Here is a 27459-nt window from a genome sequence, read left to right as displayed (position 1 = left end):
GAGGATGCTCAACGCACTCCCAAAGTCAAAGTTCGCAGCAAATCGCAATATATTGCTCCAAAGTCTATTAAATGCAGCAAAGCACAAAACCCCAACTCGCAAACATGTTTTCTTCTCCCCTTTTGTTGCCTCGTCCCTACCCCAAAATAAACGAGAAGCCAAGAACTCTAAACCCAAAAATCCCATATTGCTCGCGCCTACTCACACACTCCGCATCCATACATCCATCATTCCCCCATCCCTTATGCCGACAACTTATCCATCGTCAAAATCCACTCCTTCCTCCTCTGATAAAACCTTTCCTTCCCCTTCACCGTAACATTCCCTCCCTTCTCATCACACCAATTCGTCTGGCCATCAGCGAATCCCGTTATGGGCATCCTACCACCAAAACACATTAGCCCCACTCTCCCGCGCTCATAATCATCTTGTACTCACCCAGCCCCATCCATCCAACCCTTCCTCAACCCCAATCTACTCATTTCCTCACCAAACTGAAACGCCATATCTTCGCCGCTGCCCTTGCGGCACGTGCACTTCTGCCATGTGTTGGGGTTGCCCAGGGATCCGGTGCAATAGTGGATGTTTGATTCGGTGGAGTCGGCGACGTAGAACGAGGTCGAGTTGGAGGAGGGGGAGGTGCGAGCTTGGAATCGGGACACGTAGAGTTGCATTGATGGAGCAATGGAAGGGGAGGGGAGGGCGAGAGCCATGGAGGCAAGAGTGAGGAGCATGGAGAAGTGCATGGTGGCGGTGTGAAGCGAATGTGGCTGTCAGAACTGGAAATGCCTGTTCGAGCGAGTGTGGAGTAAGAGACCGAATGCGATCTTTGTGGTGAGCAGTGACTTCTTCTGGCGAAGATGGCGTTGGGCTATATACATGTTGAGCTGTACGGTGTCCATGGCAGACGTGATGTTGTGGACTGCCTGTACGAGCTAACAGCCCAACACCCAGACTCAGACATGGTCTTGCTTCTGCGAAACATGCACACATGTGTAGCGAGGAATGCGGCTGTGATTGGGATCCAAGACCTGGGTGTCGGGACCTACCTATGTCGGTGCGGCTGTCCGTGGAGTGGCACGAACGGCTAGCCTAGCATCTAGGGCTGATTGAGGATGTAGGTAGTAAGACGCGATGCCCAGTGAACCATATTCGTAGTATGGAGTGACGTAAAACCCATCAAGGAGGTTTGCTTCATCGCTGTACACTGCTGACATCGTCCCTGCGTGCTACTTGATCGTGGCGTCCTGCGACACGACAACTGTTCAAGTATCAGTACGATACCGATCAAGGATAGAGACAGGAGGTTTGTTGGTAACCCTCCAATACGAGAACAAGGATCCGGAGTCCGGTAGACTTCTACTAGACTGGCCTAGTCAGATGGATGTTTAATGACGTGTTACAGACTGTGGCGTTTCGCGTCGCACATGACTTTGATTTGCTAGGAGGACGCTACATCAGGATGTGGATAGACGTCTTCATGACTCTTGCAGTAAACTTGCAGGTATTCTTGAGCGACGAGGTGGCTTCAATGTCTCGATCACAGGATTGCGCGGATGTCGCCGATACGACCTGAGACGCAGACTTGTCCAACGTAGCTGAAAAGCATCCCACTGATGGTGCGAGGTGAGCATGATGAGGGAACGACGTTGACAGCTGAGAATGACGTGAATTGTGCAAATATGGATATTGAAATCATTAAATAGATTGGTCAGGTAGCCCCATGTCTCTTCTGTAACTCACAGCAGAATCTGCAGTAATCGAAAAACCTTACTCCAGAGGCCCAGATATGTCCACGGGAAACGGAAACGCGAAATGGGAGATGGTAACATGCCAAATTGTAACTCGTTGGGTGGCGCAGACTCGCTCACTGGTACAAAGTACACACGACGCAGTCTGCCTGTACATTAAACCACGACATCGTAGAACACCTAGCAGTTGCAGCCTCCAGGTCCTTGGGTCTGGTTGGCCTCGGGCCTGAGGTTTACACCTGCCCGTTGTTGGCCGGGCCTCAGGTTGCGTGGTCCGGCTTGGTCGAGCGGTAGCTTCTTGGCGATGGCTGTGAATAGTTCGCGGACGTTCTCGCTCGTCTTTGCGGAGGTCTCGAAGAAGAGGAGGCCGGCCTCGCGGGCATACTGCTCCGCGTCGGCTGTCTGGATGGCGCGCTTGTCAGGTGACTCGGTGACCAAATCAAGCTTGTTGCCGGCAAGGGCGATGATGATGTTCTCGTTGGCCTGGCGTTGCAGCTCCTTGACCCATGCTTTGGCCTTGTCTAGTGAAGCCTGGGACGTGTCAGTTGTGCAATACATTCGGAAACGCACTATCACGTACGGCTTGTGTGATGTCGTATACTACTACAGCGCAGTTTGCGTTCCTGTAGTACATGGGGGCGAGCGACTTGTAGCGCTCCTGGCCGGCGGTATCCCAAATCTCGAACTTTACGGTTGTGTTCTCGTCGAGGGCGATGGTCTGGGTGAGGAAGGCGGCTCCGATGGTGGATTCTCGGTAGTCGTCGAATTGGTCCTTGACAAAGCGCAGCACGAGTGAGGACTGGAGACATGTTAGCTACCCCATGGCTGCCTTGCCCCGATGTGTATGCGCACCTTTCCGACGGCGGATTCACCTGCACCTGTTAGCACTGATCACGTGAACACACATGGGACGGTACCGTACCGAGCAACACCAGCTTGAACTGGGCGAACCGGGAGCCGGAGCCTCCAGGCCGCTGTCCCTGCTGCACTCTGGCCGACATGGTGGGAGATGTAGTGACGCGGCGCTTTCCGGGTCGTGGAGGGGTTTGGGACGAGGCGTCGAGGATGCGCAATGAGGCGGAAGATTCACTCGGGGCGGTGGGCGGTGAGCGGTGTTCAGGAGGGTTGGAGGTGGAAGACTACGGTGCAGTGCAGTTGCAGATGAATGCTGGGTGCACGGGTCGTTGCTCTGTGACGAACTGCGCCTTGGCACCACCACCGCCAGACCCCTGCAATCGCCGTGCCTAGTGGGCCATGACGAAGCCGCGGCCGTTGGAGAAAACACATTGCGACTACACCAACCCAGCACACGGCAACGCAGGCATTGCTGGTCTGATATACTCAAAACGAAGCCCACCGCTCTCTGCACAGCTCCCGGAGCTACTGCACCCGCCATGAGCACCGCCCTCCCTTTCCGCGACATCAATGTCCACTCGTCGCCCTCGCACTATGCCTTCTCGTCGCCATCCTCGCCCTCTGCGCCGACGCTGGTAATCGACCGCCCGTCAGGTGACATTCGCCTTCACGATGGCAAGCTGCTGGGCTCCAAGCGCGTGTCGAGCATTGCAGGCATTCTCGGCATCATCAAGCTGCGACTAGGTACACGTGAAATGTGCTGTTCAGACAGGGCGGGAAGCTGATGCGTGCAAAGACAAGTACATAATCGTCATCACCAAGGCCCAGCCCATGGGCAGGATAAAGGGTCACATGATCTACAAGGTCATCACCACCGAGTTCCTGCCACTCCGCGAACGCCCACTGCACGACCCCGACGAGGACAACTACCTTGGCCTGCTCAAGAGCCTCATCAAGACGTCGCCGCTGTTCTTCTCCTACTCCTTCGACATCACCAACAGCTTCCAGCGCCAAGCACACTCCGACCCCTCGACCCCACTGTGGAAGCGCGCCGACGACCGCTTCTTCTGGAACCGCTTCGTGCAGAGCGACCTGATCGACTTCCGTGGGGGACTCAGCACTGGCTACGGCAGGCACTCGAGCGGCCAGCAGCCCGATGTGGACCCTTACATCCTGCCCGTCATGTACGGCATGTTGGAGATCAAGAACACGTCCATCAAGGGCACTGCGCTGACCTTCATCCTCATCACCCGCCGGTCGCGACTCAAGGCTGGGACGAGATACTTTTCGCGCGGCATCGACGACAACGGAAATGTCTCCAACTTCAACGAGACGGAACAGACCATCATACTCAACGACAACGCATCTGGCGGCCCGGGCGGGTTCGGCTCCAACCAGAATGGCGCAGCGGGCGGCAATGCAGGCAAGGAGACGCAGGTGCTTGCCTACGTCCAGACCAGGGGAAGTGTGCCCGTATACTGGACCGAGATCAACACACTGAAATACACCCCAACGCTTCAGGTGCGCGGTGTCGAGAACGCCGTGCCAGCTGCGAAGAAGCATTTCGCAGAGCAAATACGGCTATACGGCGACAACTGGCTCGTCAACCTCGTCAACCAGAAAGGCCGTGAGCAGCGCGTCAAGGAGGCATACGAGGAGATGGTCGAGTACCTGCACACTTCGCCCGTCGAGAACACCGAAGGCGATAAGATCACCGACGAGAAGTTCCACGTCATCGAGCCCAGCAATGCTCAAACGGCATACGACCGCATACACTACGTCTACTTTGATTTCCACAACGAAACAAAGGGCCTGCAATGGCATCGCGCAAAACTCCTCATGGACCAGCTCGCGCCCCATGTTCTGAAGCACGGCTATTTCCGTGGTGTCGATATGCCTGGTGATGCAGGTCGCGTCGAGGTCCGTGGGCACCAAACTGCCGTGGTACGAACGAATTGCATGGACTGTCTTGACCGAACGAACGTGGTGCAAAGCATGATTGGTCGCTTCATCCTGTCGCGCATGCTCATTGACCTTGGATTGATGCGCGAAGGCGAGTCTGCGGAAGAAGACAAGCAATTCGAGTTTTTGTTCCGCAATGTATGGGCCGACAACGCGGATGTGGTATCGAAATCGTACTCTGGCACCGGTGCGCTCAAGACGGACTTCACACGGTTGGGCGTCAGGACCAAGGCGGGAGCGTTGCAAGATCTCAACAACTCCATCACGCGGTACTGCCTCAACAACTTCAGCGACGGACCGCGACAAGATGCTTTCGATCTCTTCCTAGGCACGTACCTGCCCAGCGACTCGGCGATTGGAGGGCAACTACTCTTCGCCGACCGAAGACCCATCTTCATCCCAATCGGTCCCGTATATCTTCGCTGCGAGCATCTTCCTTCATCCTCGTCGGGTCGCTAACGCGTCGCGCACCCGACGCCGCCACATGGCCCCTGCGACTCCTCATGCTCCTCAGCCTAGGCACAGCTGCAGCCCTGTCTCAACTTCATCTGGAGCAACGGGACTCTCTACGTAAGTTTCGTTCACGTGACATTGATGCCACCGACTCACTCCATGCACAGGTCAACTGGCCCAAACTCAACCGCCTCCCCTCGCAGATCGAAGCTTACCAAGAGAAATTGTCCAAAGTGTCGCAGAACCCTGTTGTCGGTGGCTTGGTGGGTACGAAACATGAGCGTGGCAAGAGCGATGCGAGATTACTAGGGTTGGAGGAGGGCAAGAAGAGGATCGAGTAGATGGGTAGAAGAGCATCGTTCGGGGTTTCGATTGGGATTGCAGCATTCTCGGCGAGCGTGCTAGTTGTATGTTTGAGTAGACTTGATAAGTATGCATTGTAATATTATTTTATTTCCGAACCTGAGTTGGTGGGGGAATGGCAAGTCTCTGTCTGCGTTCAGGGAGCTGAAAACTTGGTTCTACTGGTACACTACCATCGCCTTGTTCGACATACCTCGCTCTCTATGATCCCACGAAGAAACAATTCTACCTGCCTCGCTCGATCTCATGTATTATCTGACCGAACAGAGGCTATATTCGGTGTAAAAGCCGAGTCGCGAAGCTTCGCGCTTTGAGTAGAGCGAGCTCGGCCTCGGAGATTCAATTGCGCGAGCCACGACTGCCCTCCGTCCAGACCAGACTGGAACCCTGCACACGGAGATCGGATATCTCGGACTTGACAGTGTGAGTCGCAGGACGGCGTGCATGGGTTATAAACATTACTGTCCTTGCTGCACATCCACAGTTGACATTGGTTGTCTGATGCTGGTTCGGAATCAGTGGGCAGTACACGATAACAAGCGCGGAATTTTGTTCAATTTACGAGTAGATTGTTATCTTACGTTTGGCTAGTCAAGTCGTTGTATAATGTCGCAGCCCTCGACCCTCGCGGGGTCCGCATCGCTCAAGCAACACAGTCCCGACGACGAGAAAAACGACTTGGACCACCCATCTCCTATAGGCAATGAAGCAGATTCAAATCAAGAAGCACCAGCAGCTCTCAGTCCATTGCATCCAAGGTAAGTCGCCAGTGAACATAAGCCCGCATCACACTAACTTTCCCCCAGCCAGTTCCCCGACGGCGGCAAACAAGCCTATCTTTGCCTTCTCGGCGGCTTCTGCTGTCTCTTCTGCTCATTCGGGTGGCTCAACTGCCTGGGAGTGTTCCAAAACTATTACCAACGCCACCAGCTTTCCGCATACTCGGCTTCTACGATAGCGTGGATCCCGTCGGTGCAGATATTCGTCTTCTTCATACCAGGGCCGGTGGTCGGGTGGTTCAATGACAACCATGGGCCCAAGTACTTGCTGCTAGTGGGCACAGTGATGCATGTGCTGGGACTGATGATGACGAGTTTGTGTGAGGAGTATTGGCAGTTCATGCTGGCGCAGGGGGTGTGTTCGCCGTTGGGGTTGAATTGTATATGTACGTTTCTGAGCAGGGGTGAGGGGAGATGAGTACTAACACATCGCAGTCCAGGCTGGGACCAGCACGATACCGACATGGTTCCTCAAGAGGCGCGGACTAGCCTACGGAGTCATGGCAGCAGGCAGCGGACTAGGCGGCGTGATATTTCCCATCATGGCGTCCCACCTCATCCCCTCGGTTGGCTTTGGGTGGACGATGCGCATCATCGCATTTACCATCCTCGCGCTGATGATGGTCGCCTGCGTAACGGTCACATCTCGTCTCCCTCCCAAGCCGCGCTCCCTTACGCTGCAAGTTCTCCTCGAGCCCTTCAAAGACACGCGCTTCAACCTGCTCACATTGGCCGCATTCCTCTTCTTCTTCGGGCTCTTCGTACCGATAAATTTCATCGAAGTCCAGGCGCTCAACTCCGGCATGAGTGCGAGGCTTGCAGGCTATCTCCTCTCCGTTCTTAATGCTTGCAGGTAAGAGCAGACCCTTCCCTCTTCACTTCGATCACGGCTGACAGTAGACAAAGCATCTTCGGCCGCATCATTCCCGGCTTCCTTGCCGACAGGCTGGGTAGATTCAACATGCAAGTCCTCTTCTGCACCATCGCGGGTATCGTCGTGCTTGCACTGGGTATTCCCGCGGCCAGCAACGCCGCGTTTATCATTTTCGCCGCGCTCTACGGTTTTGCATCAGGCGCGTTTGTCTCACTACTACCCGCGCAGATTGCACATATTTCGCCCGTGGAGCAGATTGGCGTACGCGTCGGCGTCACATTCGCGTGCATCTCGTTTGCGGGACTGGTCGGGGCTCCAATCGCGGGGGCTATTGTTGATGCAAATGGTGGGAGGTTTTGGGGATTGAATGTCTTCTCAGGGGTCATGCTGCTGGCCCGGTGCGCTGATGTTTGGCGTCACAAGGATGGATGTCGCAGGGTGGCAGATGGCAAAGAGAGTTTGAAAGGGTGGATAATTGGGGGGATTGAAGGACCAGAATACTTCTGAAGTATGTACGATATAGCGCGTTGTAATGCTGATTGACTGCGACAACCCCTTGTAGGTGTTGAGCAGGCGCTCGATGAAGGAGCAATTATACTTCGCTGTAACGTTCTCTAGAGTTCCACGTGCGATGTAGCGTGTCAATAGTGTACATGTAGGCTGTACTCTGCGGGTTTCTTTCCCTGCTGAAATAAGCGTAACCGAATGCATCTGATGAGGATGTCTAGATAGACCAGAAGACCGGGAATTCCTCGTCTAGATGTCGAGTCCTGGGAGGTTGTCTTGTGATCGAGTATTGCCATCTGGGCAGTCAGCCGAACACGCCGCTCGTGGTCATCGCGGCAGCGAAGATGTAACAGAAGATGCGGAAATGGCCCATTCTCTCGAAAGCATTTTGTTGGTGTGCATGTTGAACATGGAGGCCAACTGGTACAAACTGTGGATATGAAGCTGCAGCTCCTCAGTGGATCTCCAGGGACCACACTAGTGACTAGCGGCTTGGCTGAGGTCAGTGCTCGAGATTCGCTGATTCCATCAACGCGCCCTGTCATTGTCTCCATCACAGAAGCAGCAGCGCCTTTGTCACAATTCGTTCCAGCGCACTCTTTTGCATGCGCCCGCCGTCACCTGGACGCTCTCTAACATTGAACACTACCAGTCACCCCAAATACGGCCACGTAACTCTCAACTGCGCGTCCCCTATCCGCGTCGCGCCAGACTCACCAACACCTTCATCTGTGTCGCCGATCGAATCAACCACACAAAATGCCAGAATACACAAAAATGAAGAATGCCGAGCTCGAGGCACTGCTCAAGAGCCGCGGTCTGCCTGCGACCGGAAAGAAGGCCGACATGGTCGATCGCCTCACCAAGGACGACGAGAAGACGACCGCGCCCGCTACCAACGCCGAAGACGAGATTGACTGGGACGACGATGGCGAAGAGACTGCCGCTCCCGCTGCAAAGGCCGATGTCCCCGTAACATCAAACGCGGAGACGGTCGAGAAGGCTGGAGGTGAAGGAGAAGCGTCCAACCCACAAGCTGTCCCCAACCAGGTCGCCGACATCGATCCTGCACAAACCGATGACTTGACCGTACAGCCGCCTGCAGAGGGTGAGGAGGCAAAGGCAGAGGAGGTCAAGGAACCCGCGCCCGACTTCACCAAGGGTCTGGCTGCCACAAACCTCGACGAGGAGATTGAGAGGCGCAGGAAGCGCGCAGAGAAGTTTGGTCTGAAGGTCGAGGACGACGAGGGTCTGAAGAAGCTGGAGCGCGCGAAGAAGTTTGGTGAGAGCGCTGCCCCGAGGGGTCTCGACGAGGCTCTCCCTGAGCGCGGACCGCGCAAGCGCGAGCGCGAGGGCGGTGATGATGGCGGCGACAACAAGCGTCGCGGGGGTCGACAAGGCGGACGAGGAGGGCGTGGAGGCCGAGACCGACGCGACAACCGCGAACCCCGGGACAACCGCGAACCCAGGGACAGCCGCGACAACAACAGGGCCAGGGGCGGCGACAGAGAGCCTCGCAAAGAGCAGGGCAGGTCAAACGGCGGCGGCAACTGGAATCTGAATGACAAGGACCGCGCAGCTGCTGAGGCACGAAAGGCAAAATGGGCCAACTCTGCCGCGTCTTGAAGGACTGTCAGGATTTCCTTGGATCAATTTGTTCACACACGGCAAGAAGAAGTGAAAACCCACTGATGACCACCGGAGCAACTTGTACTCGGCGCGCCAGCTTCAGACACCCCGGCGGAAAAAAATGCAGTCATAATCTCTACCAGCGCTTCTCCTATAACTTGCTAGGATAAGGTCGATCTTCCACTTTCTTTGGAGTCACCTCTAATGTACATTTTCAATGCTCATACTTGTCCTCACTCGAATGTTCCTCGTATGGCGCAGCGCCACGAAAAGCGGCATTAATGAGATTACAGCCACGTCTTTCAAGCTAGATATGCTGTAAGACTATAACGCTTAATCTCTGCGATCTTGCGGCATCATATCAGCGACGAAACAAAGGAATCTTTGCGTGTAGGAAAAGCAGCTAGTTAAATTGTTTGGTTAGGAATTTACTAAAATAGCATCTCAAGAGCTGCGTCATTAGCTAAAAGCGAAACGAAACGCCTCTTTTTATTATCACGACTAGCTTACGAATAAGTGCATATTTTGTAGAGCAATTGTTGCCTTAAACTATGTATACTGCTTTGTTTTATATACTTAAGGAGAAAAGGTAGCCCCTACTTAAAAACTCCCTGTTAAATGCAGCCAAAGCTAGCGGAATTTCACCAAAGTCGCTAGATGTACTTCCAATGCTGCGCCCCTTGCAAACTTATCAGAAACGAGTTTGATACCACGACCTCGTAGTACAATCCCTCTGTATAAACCCGCCGGGTGGACAAATTCCGCGGCCCTGAAGCCTTACGCAGGCTTCTTTCATGGTCGGCCTTAACGAGGCAACATCCCTTGGTACGTTGTTCCCCACGTTCCATCGCGCGTGGAGCGGGACCATCATTTCCACTTCGCAATAAATCGGGGGATCTGAACCCAGGAGAGTGCCGCAGAAGTTATGGACTCCAGTGGTATCAATAGCTGTGGTGGTCCAATCGATGGGGTAAATAGATTGAGGTCTGAACTCGTCGACGTTTTCGTGACTCGTCCAATTCGCGAAGGTGGCTCCATTTCTTGTTCCATCGCTCGAGCGAATGCTGAGCAAGGAGATCATCTGGCGACGCAGCCCCTTAAGTACTGAACAGTCGAATACCCCCCCCTGAGCCAACCTCAAACCTATTGGTTGGAATGGGAAATGGCTCCGGAGTCTGGCGAGGCGACAGCTCCTGGACGCGGTCGGCGATGGAATTCTCTGTTAACTGCCATGCCGAAGGATCCTTCATAAGTTCCTTCTCCGCCGGCGTGAGGTTCAGTCCATGAGGGTCGTCTTCCGCTGGTGTAGCCACTGGTGTAGCAGTAGCAACTGCAGCCACTAGAAGGAGGAGCTTAGTGAAAAGCATGGTCTACGTTGTCAGCTTCATGTCGTTTCGTAATGTTAGGATAGAAACTAAGGGAGACATACGAGTTAATACTGTGAAGGTGAGGACAGAATCTAACTGTTAATAGAAGATAGCTTGCTTTAACTTAACTTGCTAAGCTGTATTAGATGATAGTAAGAAGTTCGTAGACATTAGTCACTTTATATGCAAAATTCTCTATATGTTATAGGCTAGCCTATAAGAATAGAATTTATGTAGTGCTGAATAAAGTTATATTTCTTATTAAGAAGGTCTCTGTTTACTGCCTATATATATCCTTCTTGCTAACTAATTAGGCAGGGTGGCAAATAGGTATAGGTTAGGTTATAGTTAAGTATTACATAATATAAACCCTAAATTAACTTAACCTATACTAATATAGATAGTATATAGGCATGTATTGTTAGTAATGCATATATTATCTAACGGGCTAGCTATCTTAGGTCTCTTAGGCTATATACCTGCGCTAAGGCCTCAGCCTCATAGCGCAGAGCAGGATCTCTATTAATTCTACTCTATTAGCTCTCTCTCTTTGCCTTATTTAGAGGCGCTAGTTTTCTTCTAGCATAGCATGCACTAATTATAGAGTTGCTATTCTTTTAGTAAGATAGTCTAGAATATAGCGCAGAAAGAAGAAAGCTAAGCAGGCCTAGAAATATAGCTAGAAAGAAGAAAGCTAGATTAGCATAGAAAAAAAGAAAAAGCTAAGTAGGCGTCTGTTATACTAACTGCGTCTTCTAGTAGCGCTACTACTAGCAGAGTAGATATAAGAAAATAGAGAAAGCTAGGCTAGAAAACTAAAGTTATTATATGCTAGTTGAAAACTTCTATAGCGTTAGATTTTAGTAGCTAACTAGAGAGGCATGCAAGCAGCTTTAGCTAGGAAATAGAGCTAACGCTATAAGGCTTGCTTAGTAGCATAGCAGCAACGCACTAAGCTTACTAATCTTATATACCTAATATATTGTCTATATAGTTATTATATTCTCTATAGTTATTGCACGCTAAAAGCTTTTCTTATAGCGTATTTGCAATAGTTCTAAAAACTTAAATTACTAGTCTAGCCTATTTTTAGATAAGTATATAGGCTCTGCATTATAGGCGCAGAAGTTACGCTAGTGCAGGTAGTTATAGCATTATAGTCCTGCTTTATAGAACTTTTTATTATATAAGTAACTTTGTAAGTTATAGCAAAAAAGTTGCTAGTTCTACGCTAGAGGTACTATAGCAGACATAGGCTTTAGCCTATAGGCTATATTTTATTTATAATAGTTAAAAAAAGGTAGCGCTAGAAAGTTAATACTATAGCATAAAGTAAAGCTACTAAGAAAACTAAAAAAATTTATAAAGTATATTTTTAGAAAAAGCTGCGTGTATAGCATAGGCAACTAGTTCTATAGAGTATAGTTCTAATAAGTTAGCATATTTATTTAGATTGCTTATTTAGATAGCTCTCTACTACTCTTATTTTTACTACTTCTATTATTATTATCCTAGATAGGCTTCTATTTCTAGTAGTAGTAGAAGTTCTTTAGTTATCTTATTATATTTATTATTTTTAACTTCTTTATAGAGAACTTTTCTTACTGCTAACTAGGCTTATTTAAGGTTTAGAAAAAGCCTTATCTACTTTTCGTACTTAATAATAGGTTTTCTATAGCAGCAGGTTTAGGCTAGTAATATCTAGAATAACTATAGTATTAGAGATAACGACGTTATTCTGCGTACAGTCTCTAAGAGTAATTTTGCCTAGCTTAGAGCGTAAGTTATTTTTTTATCTATAGCATATAAAACTATTATAGTCTCTCTAGAATTCGTTTGCTAGGTTAGTAAGCTTCTAGTCTATTTCTTTAAGAATAGAGTTCTCTTTATTCTTCTCTATAAAGGCAAAGTTCTCCTTAGTAATAGTACTAGAGTTAGAATATTTAAGCTTGTGTCCTTAAATAAGATTCGCTTATTCTCTTTAGACTTCTTCTTTTTAGTGCCTTTACTAGTCCTTATTTCTTTTTAAGGCAACTTAGAAAAGTCTACTATTAGAAGCCTTAATAGCGTCTACCTTGCATTTTTTAGTAGGCATCTTAATATCTAGTAAGATATTCTAGACTATTTTGAATTTAATATAAGCTAATATATCTGCCTTTATAATCTAGTAGGATTTTAGATTAAATAGTCTCTTCTTTATTACGCTAGCATTAGAGAGAGTAGTAAGAATGCGTTCTATAATAACTTTTAGTAGAATTTCTTCTTCTAGCTTATTTTTTAGATTCTCTACTATTATAATCTTAGAATTAATATTAAAGGCGTTAGTTAGTTATTTAACGTAAAAGGCTATAATATAATTCTATTTAGAGATATTATTCTTTGCTGCTACCTTAGAGAGCTAGTAGAGAGTAGTCTAGAGTAGTAATCTCTAGTATACTCTTTAGACTAGGTTAAGCAGAATAATAGGTTTTAATAATCCTGCCTATTTTCTTAGGCTAGATAGGTTAGTTCTAGTAATAAGGCTATCTATATAATAGTTAGATAGAGCGATAAGCTTTAATTTCTTAGAGATTAAAGTAGGCAGGTTTATATGCTAATAGATATAGTCTTTGCTTTTCTTCTATGCCTCTTTATTACTAAATAAGCTCTTACTATACTTTTAGAAGTTTGCAGCTAAGTCTACGACTCTAAGCCTATTAAGATTCTTATCTATAAGAAAAGCTATCTTATTAATACTCTTACCTACTACTAGAAAAAGGTAGTTTATAAGTAGTAGAATAGCAAAATTAAGCTTTTAGAGGTTAAAGCCTTCTTTGCTGCACTCTATGCAGCTTTTAATATTAATACTTAAAAGAGTAAGTAAGCTAGTAGCGTAAGCAGCTATATAGAAATATACTATAAAAGCATTATTATACTTATTATCTACTACTAACTTCGCTGTTAGCAGAATCTAGATATTATAGTTAGTAAACAGCTACTATAAGCTATCTATTGCTTATGCTTATTTAAGATCTTTATAGGTAGATGCTACGCTAATCTAAGTATCTGCCTTCTATTATTAATAAGCTATTTGCATAGCTTCTAATTCTATAATAACGCTCTTAGTACTCTTATTTTTCTAAGGCGTTAATATCTTTTTTAAAGTAGTAGGTTAGATATTCTTTTTATTATACTCTACTATAGTATCTCTAGCGTAGTAGAGAAGAGCTTATAGTGCTAGTAATGCTTAGTCTAACTTTATTAATCTTAGCGTACTTTTAGAGTTATCTTTAACTTTTTATTTCTATTACTTCTAGATAGCAGTGCTAATTATCTTAAGATTAGTCTTTTCTCTTAAGAGCTTTTCTTATATACTAAGGCAGAAATATCTATAAGGTGCTATTTTAATGCTAAGCATTAAGGCAGTAGTATAAATTATTTCTATTACTATATTCTTTTTTATATAGTAAAGAGCTCTTATTACTTTCTATAAGATAAAAAAGCCTATAGGCTTTTAATGCATCTCTTTGCTATTTGCGTTAATTAAGATATTTAGCTAAATAACTTATTCTGCTATAAAAGATATAAAGCCTAACGCTAATTCTATAGTAAATAGTAAGTTCTACGCTGCATTTTCTAGGTTCTAGTATATTTTATCTAAGATAGCAGGTTCTACTTTGCTATTCTACTTTATCTTCTAGATAGTGCGCTCTACTGCATTCTACTCTATTAGAGTCTTAATTTGCTACTAAAGTTTCTTATAGTAAGAGTCTTACTACTCTAGTTCCTTCTATTAAGCTATAGTAGCTTCTAGAGTAGTAATCTTGCGCTTATAAATATTTTTAAAGTTTTTTAACTATACCTTTATCTTATTCTTCTAACGCTTTATATAGCTATACTAGAGATAGGCTTACTTATATTTCTATACGCAGTAGTTAATAAGTTGCTTAGCATTGCTCTAGGTATACTTTTTATTAAAGTTAATAATAGTAGTTATATTATAGTAATTTAGTGTTATAGCTAAGTAAACTTAAAAGAAAAGATTATATTAATTACTGCTCTTCTAATATATTAGAAGAGCTAGCTTAAATATATAAATAGATTATAGAGAAATATTAGTCTACTTTCTAAGCTTAGTTAGCTTAGTTACGTAGATTAGTACTTTACTATTCTTATATATTAATACTGCAATATACTCTCTATCTTAATTTGCTCTATTTAATTAAGATAACGTTACGTAGTATGCATATAAATAAGCTATTACTTTGCTTCTACTCTACTCTAATTAATTAATTAGTAAGCGTCTGTTTATTATTGCGTTATTATAGAGATTAGTTAACTTGCGCGTTTAGCCTTAGCGCGCGTAATATTAATATCTTACTCTACGCCTTATAATCTTTTAATACTCTACTATCTAGCTTTAAGAATTTAATCTGCTAACTATAGCTCTAGTAAGTTCTACTAATTAAGAGGTGCTTAAGTATCTTATGCGTACTCTACATTGCAATTACCTTAAACTCTAGGCTATTAGTTATACTAACTTAGCTATTTTGCAGTAAAAGAGAAAAATAGCTACTTTAGCGCAGAAGAAGAACTTTAAGAACGCTTACGCTGCTTATTTCTCTAAGATATTAGATTTAAAAAGCATATGCGCCTTAGCTTAAATTAATTAGCAGAAGTTAGCTTCTAAGAAGAGTAATTTAGCTTTAGATACTCTATTAAAGCCTTCTAATAGTGCATTCTATAAGAGCTCTTACGCTAATTATATTCTTAAGTAGTTAAGTAACTTAACTAAGAATAAGCTTAAATATATTAATAAGAGTAGTAAGTTAAGTTATTATACTGCTTATAATTCTAAGCAGTATATTCTAAGGTATATTTCTTATCTTATTTTAGTTACCTCTTATACTAATTATACTATAGCATTAATCTCTTTATAACTAAGATAATAGCTTTATATAACTACGCTATAAGCAATATAGTAACTATAACTATAAGTAATTATTAATCTTATTATAGCAGCGTTATACTAATCTTTTATAGATATCTAAGTATACTAATAGGCAAAATAAGCTTATAGATAAGATCTATAAGTATATTACTAGTTATAATAAGCTATTTAGCGTTAAGCGCGACTAATCTAAAACTACTATATCTAATCTAACTTCTAAGCGCCGCAAAGAAAGCTACGCTACTTATATCTTTGCAACTCTATTTAGATTCTTTTAGTTAGAAGATAGGCTCTAATAGAAAGTTACTCTTAATTAATTTAACTTCTTTAAAGGTGTCTGCTTACTAGGCCTTTATTTAAGATAATAAGGAGAAGAATAAGACTATAGTGCCTGCTAGCGATCTTTCTAGCCTAAGCTCTAGTCCTCTAGAATCTAAGCATAGTAAGTAAGCTAAGCCTTTTAGTTATAAGACTAATATGCTTAATAAGCTATTTAATAATAAAGGCGCTTTAACCTTAGCTAGCTTTAATCTTAATACTCTAGTTACTTTTAATAATTAAATAAGTTATATTAATACCTCTCTTAGCGTAAATAAGAAATTAATTTATCTTAGTTATGCTACCTCTTTCTAACTAGCTTAAGCTGCATCTAGTAGCTCTATTTAGCATTCTACTAATCTAGAGTTAAGTCTCTCTTTAAGCAGCTTATATAAGCTTATTTATTCTACTTCTCTTATGCCTAAAAAGGTGCCTAGAGAGAAGAGGAGGAATAAGGCTACTCTAACTAACTTTTATAGATTAAATTCTCTTTTTTCTTATAAGGCAGCAGGCTTAAGTAGATTAAATAGTAGCCTTTGTAGCACTAAGCTAATTATTTTAATCTCTAAGCCTTCTAAGTTATCTGCTAAGCAGATTCTAGATACTACTAATATTTAAAATACTCTCTCTATAGAAGCACAGCATAAGCTTCTATCTTAGTTTAAGTAGAAATACTTATTTAATACTCTACCTATTATTATAGGTAATACTAGATAGAGCACTATTAATCTAACTAGCTCTAATCTAGTAATAACGATTAGTAATAGTAAGGCTAATCTTAAGTTATTAAGATTAGAAGCTTAAGTAAAAGAGCTTAATAGGCGTGCTACTAAGACTTAATTTAGTCTTAAGAAGATTAAGAAGGCTAAAGCTAATAAATTAGCGCGCTTAAAGAAGCTTTATATTAAATAAAGAGAGTGCTTTGCAAAGAATAAGGCTAATTAAGAGGCGCGTCTAAAGAACGTTTCTTAACCTATTATAGTTAAGTCTATTAAGACTAGTACTATAGCAAAGCCTTATAAAGATTAATTAAAGCGTTCTGCCTTTAAAGAGACTAAGCAAGGTCTAATTTGCTCTTCTTCTTAAACTTCTTAGCAGTTTTAGCAGCCTTCTAATGCTAATTCTTAAGTTTCTAGATTAGTTAAGTTAAATTATTAGCTTACTGCTACTGCCTAGAGTTAGAGTACTTATAATAATTAACTAGCACTAACTTCTCTTACTTCTAAGTTTAGTAGTAGCAATTAAGCTAACTATAGTAGTACTGCTACTTCTTTAACTAGTAGTAAGAAGGTTATGCTATCTAGTACTTCTACTCTACTATCTAATTTATTCTTCTTTAAGCTTTCTAGTATAAATAACTCTACTACTAACCTTTTCTCTATTATAAATTTAGTAAATTACTCTAGCTATAGCTACGCTAATTACTACTTATTAGATAATAAAGATATGCGTTACTTTAAGTAGAGTAATAAGCTTTCTTTTATTCTATATAAGAATAAAGTAGTAAGGTAAGAGAGGCGTCTTAATTACTATAGAGTTACTAGAGATTTACTCTCTACTGTTTTAGATATTTATAATTACTACTATACCTTAGCTTAACCTAATTATAATAAGCATTATGCTTCTATGCTTTTTATTATAGAGGATTTACTACATCTTATATAGATAGCTTTAGACTTTCTTAACTAAGTATCCTTAGTTTAATCCTTCTTACTATTAAGCAAACTTTTTCTTTTTTAATGCTTTAAGCGTAGTTCTTCTTACTTCTTATATAGATATGCTAGATTAAATAATCTTTTTAGAGTAGCAGGCAGTTAAAAAGCGCTTCTTTTCGCTCTGCTTAAGCTTTCTTAGTCTTAAAGGCTCTTCTTAATAGTAATTAAACTAATGCTATTATATCCTTATTGCCTATTAACTATAACTAATCTAACTATATCCTTAAGGTTTAAAAGCTGCTTAAAGTAATTAAATTATTAATAGGTAAGAGCTTTAGTTAGTCTATCTGCTAGCATTTTCTTTATTAGTAAGTACTCTACTAAGAATAATTCTTTTGCATGTTCTTATCTAAGCTATATATTTTATATGTTAATATATTAAAGGTAGGTAGTAATTTGCTTATTTTAACTAATAATAAGTCTAATTATTTGTTAGTTATTATACTAGATTTTCTATAAATTGCCTAAATTAAATGTAAGTTCGTTAAAGAACCTTTTTAAGATAATAGTTTTCTTTATAATATGCTTAAGTGCAATAAGCTTAGCCTTAGTTATAGAGGTTATTACTATACTTTGCTAAGCAGCTTTCTATAGGATAGCTTCTCTAAAGAGCATAGCTATATATCTATAAGATAAGCGCTAGGTAATTAAGTTATCTGCAAATAATACGTCTCTATATATTATAAGGTTAGAACTATTATAATTGCTGTATTAGATTGCTTTCTATTGTATATAATATAGGTATATAATAACTTAATTAATTATGCTTATATGCGTTTAGCTAGGATTAGTTAGATAGTATAATAGCTTTAATACTGCAAAAGCTACGTTTAGGCGTAATATTATTGTAGTATATAATACTAATTTAACCTTTTGCCTGAGGTAAAGCTTAACTTCTTACTTAGTAGCTTCTTCTCTTAAACTTTTTAAGCTCTTCTAATAGTAGAGAAGTAGCTAGAAAAGTTCTATTAATTAAGTTAAACTTCTTTATAATCTTCTTAATATAGGTATTATAAACTAGCGTAATTATTTTCTTTTCTTAGTTTCTAATAATTCTTATGCCTAAGAACTACTCTACTAGCTCTTATTCTTATATCTTATACTTTGTAGTAATCTTAATCTATAGGTCTTTTGCAAAAGCTTTATAAGCTTTATAATATAGTAAAAGAATATTATTAACGTAGAAAAGTATTAGAACTTTCTTATCTTTATTAAAGAAAAGGCAGAGTTCTTTTTTTAATAAGATAAGGTTTAATAATTAGAGTATTTCTAAGAACTTCTTATACTATAGTAGTAGTAAGTCTCTTATACTGTAAAGTGCTTAATTAAGCCTAACGCATATTCTAGGTTTCTTAAAACTATTAGGAAGCTTATATAGCATAGAGTTCTTCTTTATAATTATTATATTAAAGAATGCTTCTATTACGTTATTTTGCATAACTTCTAGATTAAAGTAGGGCAGCTATAGCTATTACTGCTTAAAATAATCTTACTGCTAAGATAGCAGCGTAGGTTAAATTAAGTAAGTCTTTTTCTTAAAGATCTTCTTATATAACTATACGTACTTTGCACTTAAGCAGTATACTATCTTAATTAAACTTATAGGTCTAAACTTACTTTAATAAGATTAGTTAGATTATTGCTTCGCTTATTAGCTAAATTATTTAGATATCTTTCTTATAAAGCTGTTTAATCTCTTATCTTATTATAGCTTTAAACTATACTTTATGTTTATATTAAAGAAATTATTTCTAAGTCTTAGGTAGATCTAGAAGCTCGTTTTAGTACAGTTAAGTTAACTTTAGTATTTAATTAGTTAGAGTAGCTGCTATAATAACAGCGTTTATAGATTTATAACTTTTTTAATTATTCTACGCTCTTCTTACGCCTAGCAAGAAGATATTCTAAAAGTTAGCCTATAAACTATTATTATTATCTAGATTAGTAATTAGTATATATACTCTAGTACCTGCACTCTCTATCTAGTTATCTTAATTACTATCTTTCTTTCTTCTGCGCAAAGGTAGGTAGATACTTATCTCTTAATTATTTTCTAGTGCTTTACCTTATTACCTCTAGCTTATTCTCTAAGTGTACAGAGTTTATAGCTCTATTATACTTAAATTAGAAGAAGTTATTTGCTATAATTGCTAGCGTGCTTAAATAAGTAACTTATCTACTTTATCTAAAGTATTTAAGTTAAGTTCTCTAGGTATAAGTAGTAGAGTAGGTAATACGCTATAGTATTGCTCTCTATAATCTAATCTAATTACTAGAGTAAGATAGGCTAGCTCTACTAGCTAGAATGCATCTGCTATTAGCTATCTTTCTTCTATACTTTAAGCATTATGCCTAAAGTTTCTCTTTTATATTATCTAGCTTAGGTATAGATTCTAGAGTTATAAGCTAATTTTAATCTTTTAGAGGTTCTGCATAAAATCTTAGTTAATTGCTAGCTATGCTATTATCTTGCGCAGTTTCTTCTTATATAACTTTCTAATTATTTAGTTAGCTAGCTATCTAATTAGTTTATGCACTTAGTTTACCTCTAAGATTGCTCTTAGTATCTCTTCTAATCTTATTAGTTTACTGCTCTTCTAGATATAATCTATCTTTAATTTAAAGACCTAGATTATCTAGCTTACTATCGTGCAGGATATTAGCAATCTTAATAGCTAATTTCTTTTCTATATTCTTATTATTCTTTTCTTAAAAGAAATAACTTTTATTAAACCTAATATTATAAGTTATAATAACCTAGTTAAGCAAAGAGATCTATATTCTATAGATATTTAAGGCTTAATAGCCTACTAAGTATCTAATATAACCTCTAGGATTAGTTTTAAAAAATCTATGTCTTATACTAGCTGCTTAATCTAAATTTAATAGATAGGCTTAACAGCTATACGCATATATACTACTTTAATCTAGGCGTAGATTAGCTATTCTTAATTAAATAACTACTAGTTTATAGTACCTAAAGTATTATTAAAACTAGAAATTAAGAACCTTATTTAGTAATTAATATCTATGCATTACTATTAAGCTTATCTTATAAAGCTAAGCAGCTGTATTTAGTATCTCTAGCTAAAGCTTATTAGGCAGATTCGCGCTTATATACATTTTTATTGCTTTTATAATTATTTCTTATCTTATACGCTTAGCTAAGCTATTTAGCTTATAAGTATAAGATAGAGTAGCTTTAATAGTAATCTTATTTTTATTTGCTTATTTCTTAAATCTTAATTATCTTCTCTATAGTTACGTTGCCTAATTACTATCTTAGTATATCTCTATAATTAAAAGGTTATATTTTGTTCTTACTCTCTAGTAGTACCTTTTAATAACTTTTATAATCTTAGGCAGCAACTTTAATAAAAGATTGTTATTCTTAATCTTTCTAGAATAATTATTCTTTATTAGTAATAACTATTGCTCTCCTAATTATTCTAAATGCATATTAAATAGGTTCTATAAGATCTAATAGAAGAGTTAAGGTAATTTCTCTTTTAGTCTTCTTAAGATTATCTATAAAGCATATGCTGTTATATAATGTTTATAATTAATTCTTCTAATACTAGTAATTTTAACGTTTTATGCATATTTAGTTAGAGCCTATAGTGCTTTCTATCTAAGATAACCTAATTATTAGTGCTATATTTACTTATTACTACCTTCTACTTTTATAGATAATATAATCTTAGCATAGCTTTTATCAATAGTAGAGACTAGAGAATAGAAAGACTTAATTAATTCTAAGAAAGTTAAGGTTATACTTCCCTAATAAGCGTATAAAGTAACTTATTCTTAGATAAGTTACTATATTAGAGCGTTTAATCCTAACTAGTATACTAGATGTTTTCTTAATCTTAAAGTCTTGCTTCTAAGATAATATTAAGGTAGAAGCCTTTAACGATCTTTATGTTAGTAAGTATAAGGTCTACTATATATAGCTTATTTAGTCTAATTATTAGATTTCTTTATAATTTAAGTACTAATACTATTAATAAGTAAGTGTTAAGGTTCCTACCTTCAACGCACTCTCTATTTATAGCCTTAATTAAACGTTTTCCTTTTTAATTAGACTATAATTATTTACTAGGTAGACGCACGCTCTACTATTAAGAATTATAGATTAGTATAGTAAGTGCTAATTAAAAGTAGTGCTATAGACCTCTAGTAACTCTTTTATAAAGAGAGTTAGATTAATTAAGCTTGCTTAAATAGCAATAGAGTAATCTTTATCTAATCTTTTCTTTCTTAGAGTAGTAGACTAACCTAACTTCTTAATCTATTTGCAGAGATCTTGCTATTTAGGCTTATTATACTATTCTAAGATCTTTTTCTTATCTATATCATTAAGCTTAATTAAATTACTAGAGGCTAATTCTATTACTACTATTTAAAGCTTAAGATAGGTAATTAGTTTTTAATAATAAAACTTATCTAATTAGAGCTTTTGCAGGTAAGACCTAATGCCATAGATATACTTTTAGGCCTTTTTTAGTTTTTCTAGTTAAGCTACTTTAAGCAGTTTACTTATTTAGAGTTAGTACTATAAAGATTAATAATCTTTTTTCTTTTTTAGCATTTCTAGATTACTTACTTAGCATAGCGTTAAACACTATAGTAATATTATCTAATATTAGATTATTCTTTTCTAGAGATGCTCTTTCTATAACTTCTGCTCGTTTCTATTAGGCCTATTCTAGAGCGTATTTTGCTATAATTGCCTCTAAGAAAGTTAGTAAGAGTAATAGTCTCTTTAACTTCTAGAACGTTATACGTCTAGGCTTAGGCATAAAGAGTTTGCTATTCGTTAAACTACTTCTTTAGCTTAATTCTGCTATGCTTAGCTTTGTCTAGATAAGCTTAGTACTTCTATCTAATTTAATTCTAAGTTATAGCCTTACTTAAGGCTAGCTAACCTTTAAGCAGTTTAAGTTATAATTAGAGGCTTAAGTTATCTATTTAGAAAAGCCTAATTTAGATAGGCTTAAGAAGGTTTAGTAAGACTATTTTTATAATCTAGTCTTAAAGATTTGCAAGTGCAGTAGCTTTTTAAGACTATTTAGTAGTAAGAACTTTCTATTATTAGACTCTCTTATTATAGTTAGCTAATAAAACTTTATAGGCTTTAATATCTTTAATATATTCTTATAAAGACTTTTTATAATTAGCTTTTGCTTTATTAGTAGCTCTAGCAGGAGAATTCTTTAGCTTAACTAGCTTAGTAGATAATTCTAGGTATAGAGAAGCGTTATTAAGAAGATTAGGTTGCAATAGGCTATCTAGATTAATATAGTTCTATATTTGCTTTCTAATAGCGTGCACTTTAAGCTAAATATACTATACTAGCTAGTCTTTATGAGCTTAAAGAGTAACTATAGAAGGAAGTTTTATCTAGTCTATTTAGTCTATTTAGACTAATGTTGTTAGGATAATTTAAGAGGTTTAAGAGAAATAAGAGTAGTAGAATAATTAATTTAAGTACTTAATAAATACAAGATGCATAGTAGAGAATTAACTCTATAATTCTATAGCGCTAAGCTTATAACTGTTATAGCTAAGTAAACTTAAGAGAAAAGATTATATTAATTACTGCTCTTCTAATATATTAGAAGAGCTAGCTTAAATATACAAATAGATTATAGAGAAACGTTAGTCTACTTCCTAAGCTTAGTTAGCTTAGTTATATAGATTAGTACTTTACTGTTCTTATGTATTAATACTGCGATATTTAGCAATATAGCTCTGTCTATAATCTTTATCTTATTATCTATACTATTATATTCTTTATTAAAGGCTTTCTTCTCTAGAGCTTCTAATACTACTACTATAGAGAGACTATTCTCTTAGAGCTTAGATAGCGCTAATATTTCTACTATTATATTTAGGCTAGTATTCTGCTTGCTAGTAGTATGCGCTAGTAATTTGCTTATATAGCGTTTATATAATTTACTTTCTTGTTAGACTATATAGAGAAGGTTATATAGGTTTTCTAGTATAACTATTTAAACTATTTGCACGTTCTAGAGTATCTGCTCTAGTTCTAGCGCAGAAGCAGAGTTTTTAATGTATTCTTAGTTACTATAGGCGCTATTAGGACCTAGTTCTAGCATGCGTATAGAGTTTAGAGTATTAGTAGACTAGATCTTAGCGCTAGCAGCCTTAGTATTAGCTTAGGTCTTAGTATCTATAGTAGCTTTAGCTTTAGTGTTAGTAAGCATAGCTTATAGGTTAGTAAGATAAGCAGCCTTAGTATTAGCTTATACTTTAGTGCCTATAGTAGCTCATAGCTTTAGTATTAGTAAGCGTAACTTATAGGTTAGTAAGATAAGCAGCCTTAGTATTTGCTTACGCTAATAGATTAGTAGTCTCTTAGTTATTAACTAACTATTGCGCGAATAGATTAGTAGTCTCTTAGTTATTAATCTTAGTAGTCTCTTAGTTATTAACTATTATAGTTACGCTCTATAGGCTTATAGAGTAGATAAGGTTATTATTCTAGTTATAGAGATAAGAAAAAAGAAAATATAGAAGAAAAGTAGAGAAGTTTATTACGATATATAGCTTAGTATATAGCTAGGTAAGAGCGTTAGGCGCTTAGGCTAGATTTGCTATAAAGTTTATTATTTGCTTAGATAAAAGCAGAATATAGATAGATAGATAGAGGCTGCCTATATATATAAGCAACTCTATCTATATTAGGTATATTAAGTAGATAGTAGATATATATTATATAATTTCTATATAATAGTTACGCTATAACTATAGGATAATAGCGTAGTATATATAATATATCTTTAGCTCTATAAGAGAATAATGCTATAGAAACTGCTATAGCATAAAGAAAGCGCTAAAGTTAAAATATATTAGATGCTAGAATATAGGCTATATTAACGCAGATAAGTAGCTAATGCTTAGAGCGTTAATTGTTTAGAAATTTTAACTTATAGAAGCTTACAGATACCTAGCTATAGAGAACTAAATACTACTAGAGTTATAGCTTATGCTAGCGCTATAGTTAGCAGTAGTAGCGTAGAAGTAACTATAGAGACTACTAAAACGTCTAGCAGAGTTGTATTAATATAGCTATAAACTAGCCTTTTTTATTATATCTTCTAAAGCTTATTCTTATTCTATTTTTCTTAAAGAGTTTTAGAGTATTTATTATTATATTCCTTAAGCAGTTCTTTAGCGCTAGATAAGTCTTTCTTATTATACTACTAATTATAGATAGAACTCTATTCTTTCTATCTTACTAAGTACTTATAGCTTTCTAAGCGCTTATTAATTTTATAGTTAAGAAGTAACTTAATTTTATACTCTAGATATTTCTTATCTGCTGCTTTAATAGAGCTTTAGTAGAACTTAAAAGTGCAGCTAAATAGATCTACCTCTCTAGGCAGCAGTTCTAGTTAGGCTACTAAGATAACTAGATAGATCTTTATATTATTAGAGATATTAAGGCAGTATGCGTTATTGCTAACTTTGCTAATAACCTTTAGTAGAGAAGACCTTTAGGTATTAAGTTTAGCAGTTAAGATATTCTTAGACCTAGTAACTATAGTATAGTTAAAGCATAATCTAGTCTCTTACGCGCAGCTTTAAAGGCTTATAATGTTTATTATATTAGTACTTTATATTAATAGCAGCAAAAATAAGAGCTTCTATAGCTATATTGCAATATTGCTAGTAGAAGGCTTAGTAGTTAGTTTCTAGTAAGTCTGCTAGCGCAGATAATAGGTTACGTAGATTAAATTCTATTAACTGCTTATATAGTAATATGCTAGTAGCTGCGCTCTTAGATATATTAAGTAATAGTTTAATATAGAGTAAAGCCTATATCTAATCTATTTCTAAGTTTATAGTAATAAAGTATTATAAGGTAATCTTAACTATCTAGTTTATGCGCTTAGATTAGCTATTAGTTTATAGATGCTATGCTATAGAAGTAAGAAAGCGTATACTAGTCTTCTAGAATATAGCGCGCTAGAGCTTATTTAGAAAACGCTTATTATAGTCTAAAATAATACTCTTAGGTAAGCTTTATTTATATATAATAAGTGCTTTAACTAATAAGGCTCTCTATTCTGCTATAGACTAGTTATTTATCTCTAGAATAAGCAGAACTTTCTTAGTTTACTTGCAAGTAATAGTTATAAGAGCATTAAACTTAGATGTTTCTAGAAGTAAGGTAGTAACTAGGTTAATTATAATAGTATAAAATAGAAAGCCTAGTGCTTAAATAGGTTCTAATGCTCTATAGAGCAGGTGTTACTTAGTTCTATTCTGCATGCATAGAGAGTAGAAATAGATATAGGTTCTAAGGTTTTTAGCTAGCCTATAAATAAACATAGAGCTATTAATGCAATTATATGCCTTATAGAAACTAGCATAGAATTAATAGTTATAGGCTATCTAAAAAACCTCTTTTTATAGGATAAGTTAGAGATATAAAGTTATTTATTTCTATTATTACTATTGAATAAAGTATAAGAGGCTGTTATTTTCTACGAAGTTAATGCTATAAACCTATTTGCAGGCCTAAAGCTTATAATAATCTTCTACTTTAGCTTAATTAGAATGCTCTTAGAGCATATCCTAGATCTTTTTCTAGTATAGATTAGATAGATAGGCTTAATAGAGTAATAACTTAAAATTATTATTTAATATAACTAGCAATGCGTTAAAGATATAGGTTAGCCTACTAATATGCTTAGAGGACTAATATATGCTAGAGATATTATATTAGTATAGCACGCAGGTCTAGACGTAGATATTATTATCTAGAGCTAGCAGTATACTATCTAAGCTAGAGAAGTTTTTTAAGTAAAGAGAAGTATTCTCTATATATAGGCATTAGTTCTTAGTAGCGTAGGCATCTACGCAATAGTATTAGTATTCTAGATTATCTAGAATATTAGTATATAGGTTATATTCTGCTATAGTGCTCTAGAGACAGCTTAGGCAGTCTAGTATAAAGTAAATATATTCTAAGCAGTACCTAACGCTTATATAAAGAAACTATTATAAGTACTACGCGCACTAGATAAGATATAAGTTAAGCTTATCTATAGAGCTTAAGATAAGAAGCTTTTGCTAGGTAATAGCTATAATAGCGCTATAGTCTATAAAAATATATATTTTGCGCAATACTATAATTATATAGCGCAGCTTAGTTGCAATCTATACTACTGCAGATATTTCTAATTTAGTAGAGTAGTAATGCTTCTCTACTACTAATAGATGCTTAGAGAGAAATATAATAGATTTAATTAAACTATCTAAGAAGTCTTTTACCTTTTTAAGCTATATAGTTAGGCTATTCTTAATATTCTTAAAGCCTAGAGGTAGCGCTACGCTCTCTATAACTAGCTTAGAATTATTAATAACGTAGTAGATAAAAGCTCTAATTCTCTATTTCTTTAAGGCGTTAACGTGCAATATATAAAGGCTAGGCTAGGTTAGAATAGTAAAGCTTTATATTCTTAAATAACACTTTCTATATAGCATAAAAGAAATCTATAAGAGAAGAGTAGAGATAAATTATAATCTATTCTCTATAGACCTTATATTATTATTTCTCTTCTAGCGCTAACTATAGTAACTTAGTTTTAAGGTCCTAGAGCAGTGCTAATAGCTAGGCAAAGTAGAGTATCTTATCTCTTATATATCTAACTGCGCTAATATAGGTCTTAAGTAGCGTAGCATTCTTAGAGAACTGCATATTCTAGATTACTACTATGCGCTTATCTATTATTGCTATGCTAAAGGCATCTACTTTCTAGCTAAGGATAGTAACTAATAGATAGCTAATATAGTATTTCTTAGAGTTAAGAGAGAATCTAAGCTTATTAAGCCTATTAAAAACTACGTCTAGATGCTTCTTATAATTCTTAAGGTTATTAGAGAAGATAATAAAATTGTTAATATATATCTAAACGAATAGA

At 38.2% G+C, this 27459-nt stretch overlaps 6 protein-coding genes across 6 annotated transcripts; 3 read left to right on the top strand and 3 right to left on the bottom strand.

Annotated features, from left to right (window-relative positions):
• Nucleotides 1-434: 434 nt before the first annotated feature.
• SNOG_01102 (hypothetical protein) lies at nt 435-746 on the bottom strand (the record flags this gene model as incomplete). The annotated part of the gene is made up of 1 exon (XM_001791707.1): nt 435-746. The coding sequence occupies one exon, from the start codon at nt 744-746 to the stop codon at nt 435-437; it is 312 nt and encodes a 103-aa protein (XP_001791759.1).
• A 935-nt stretch (nt 747-1681) lies between these two features.
• SNOG_01101 (hypothetical protein) lies at nt 1682-2885 on the bottom strand. The gene is made up of 4 exons (XM_001791706.1): nt 2674-2885; nt 2604-2623; nt 2332-2550; nt 1682-2282 (listed from the first exon to the last, which is right to left on the bottom strand). Exons 1-4 carry the CDS (start codon nt 2750-2752, stop codon nt 1932-1934), a joined length of 669 nt encoding a protein of 222 aa, XP_001791758.1. The 5' UTR covers nt 2753-2885; the 3' UTR covers nt 1682-1931.
• Nucleotides 2886-3145: 260 nt separating this feature from the next.
• Nucleotides 3146-5362, top strand: SNOG_01100 (hypothetical protein; the record flags this gene model as incomplete). Its single annotated transcript, XM_001791705.1, has 4 exons — nt 3146-3350; nt 3379-4979; nt 5100-5138; nt 5189-5362. 4 exons carry the CDS (start codon nt 3146-3148, stop codon nt 5360-5362), a joined length of 2019 nt encoding a protein of 672 aa, XP_001791757.1.
• A 628-nt stretch (nt 5363-5990) lies between these two features.
• Nucleotides 5991-7544, top strand: SNOG_01099 (hypothetical protein; the record flags this gene model as incomplete). The annotated part of the gene is made up of 4 exons (XM_001791704.1): nt 5991-6142; nt 6191-6549; nt 6599-7016; nt 7064-7544. 4 exons carry the CDS (start codon nt 5991-5993, stop codon nt 7542-7544), a joined length of 1410 nt encoding a protein of 469 aa, XP_001791756.1.
• Nucleotides 7545-8138: 594 nt separating this feature from the next.
• On the top strand, nt 8139-9170 carry SNOG_01098 (hypothetical protein; the record flags this gene model as incomplete). The annotated part of the gene is made up of 1 exon (XM_001791703.1): nt 8139-9170. Exon 1 carries the CDS (start codon nt 8304-8306, stop codon nt 9168-9170), a length of 867 nt encoding a protein of 288 aa, XP_001791755.1. The 5' UTR covers nt 8139-8303.
• A 1100-nt stretch (nt 9171-10270) lies between these two features.
• SNOG_01097 (hypothetical protein) lies at nt 10271-10540 on the bottom strand (the record flags this gene model as incomplete). The annotated part of the gene is made up of 1 exon (XM_001791702.1): nt 10271-10540. The coding sequence occupies one exon, from the start codon at nt 10538-10540 to the stop codon at nt 10271-10273; it is 270 nt and encodes an 89-aa protein (XP_001791754.1).
• Between the last annotated feature and the right edge of the window lie 16919 nt (nt 10541-27459).

Source organism: Parastagonospora nodorum, assembly GCF_000146915.1.
Source record: "Parastagonospora nodorum SN15 chromosome Unknown scaffold_1, whole genome shotgun sequence".
Lineage (NCBI taxonomy): Eukaryota > Fungi > Ascomycota > Dothideomycetes > Pleosporales > Phaeosphaeriaceae > Parastagonospora > Parastagonospora nodorum.
This window is presented reverse-complemented; position numbering and strand designations above follow the sequence as displayed.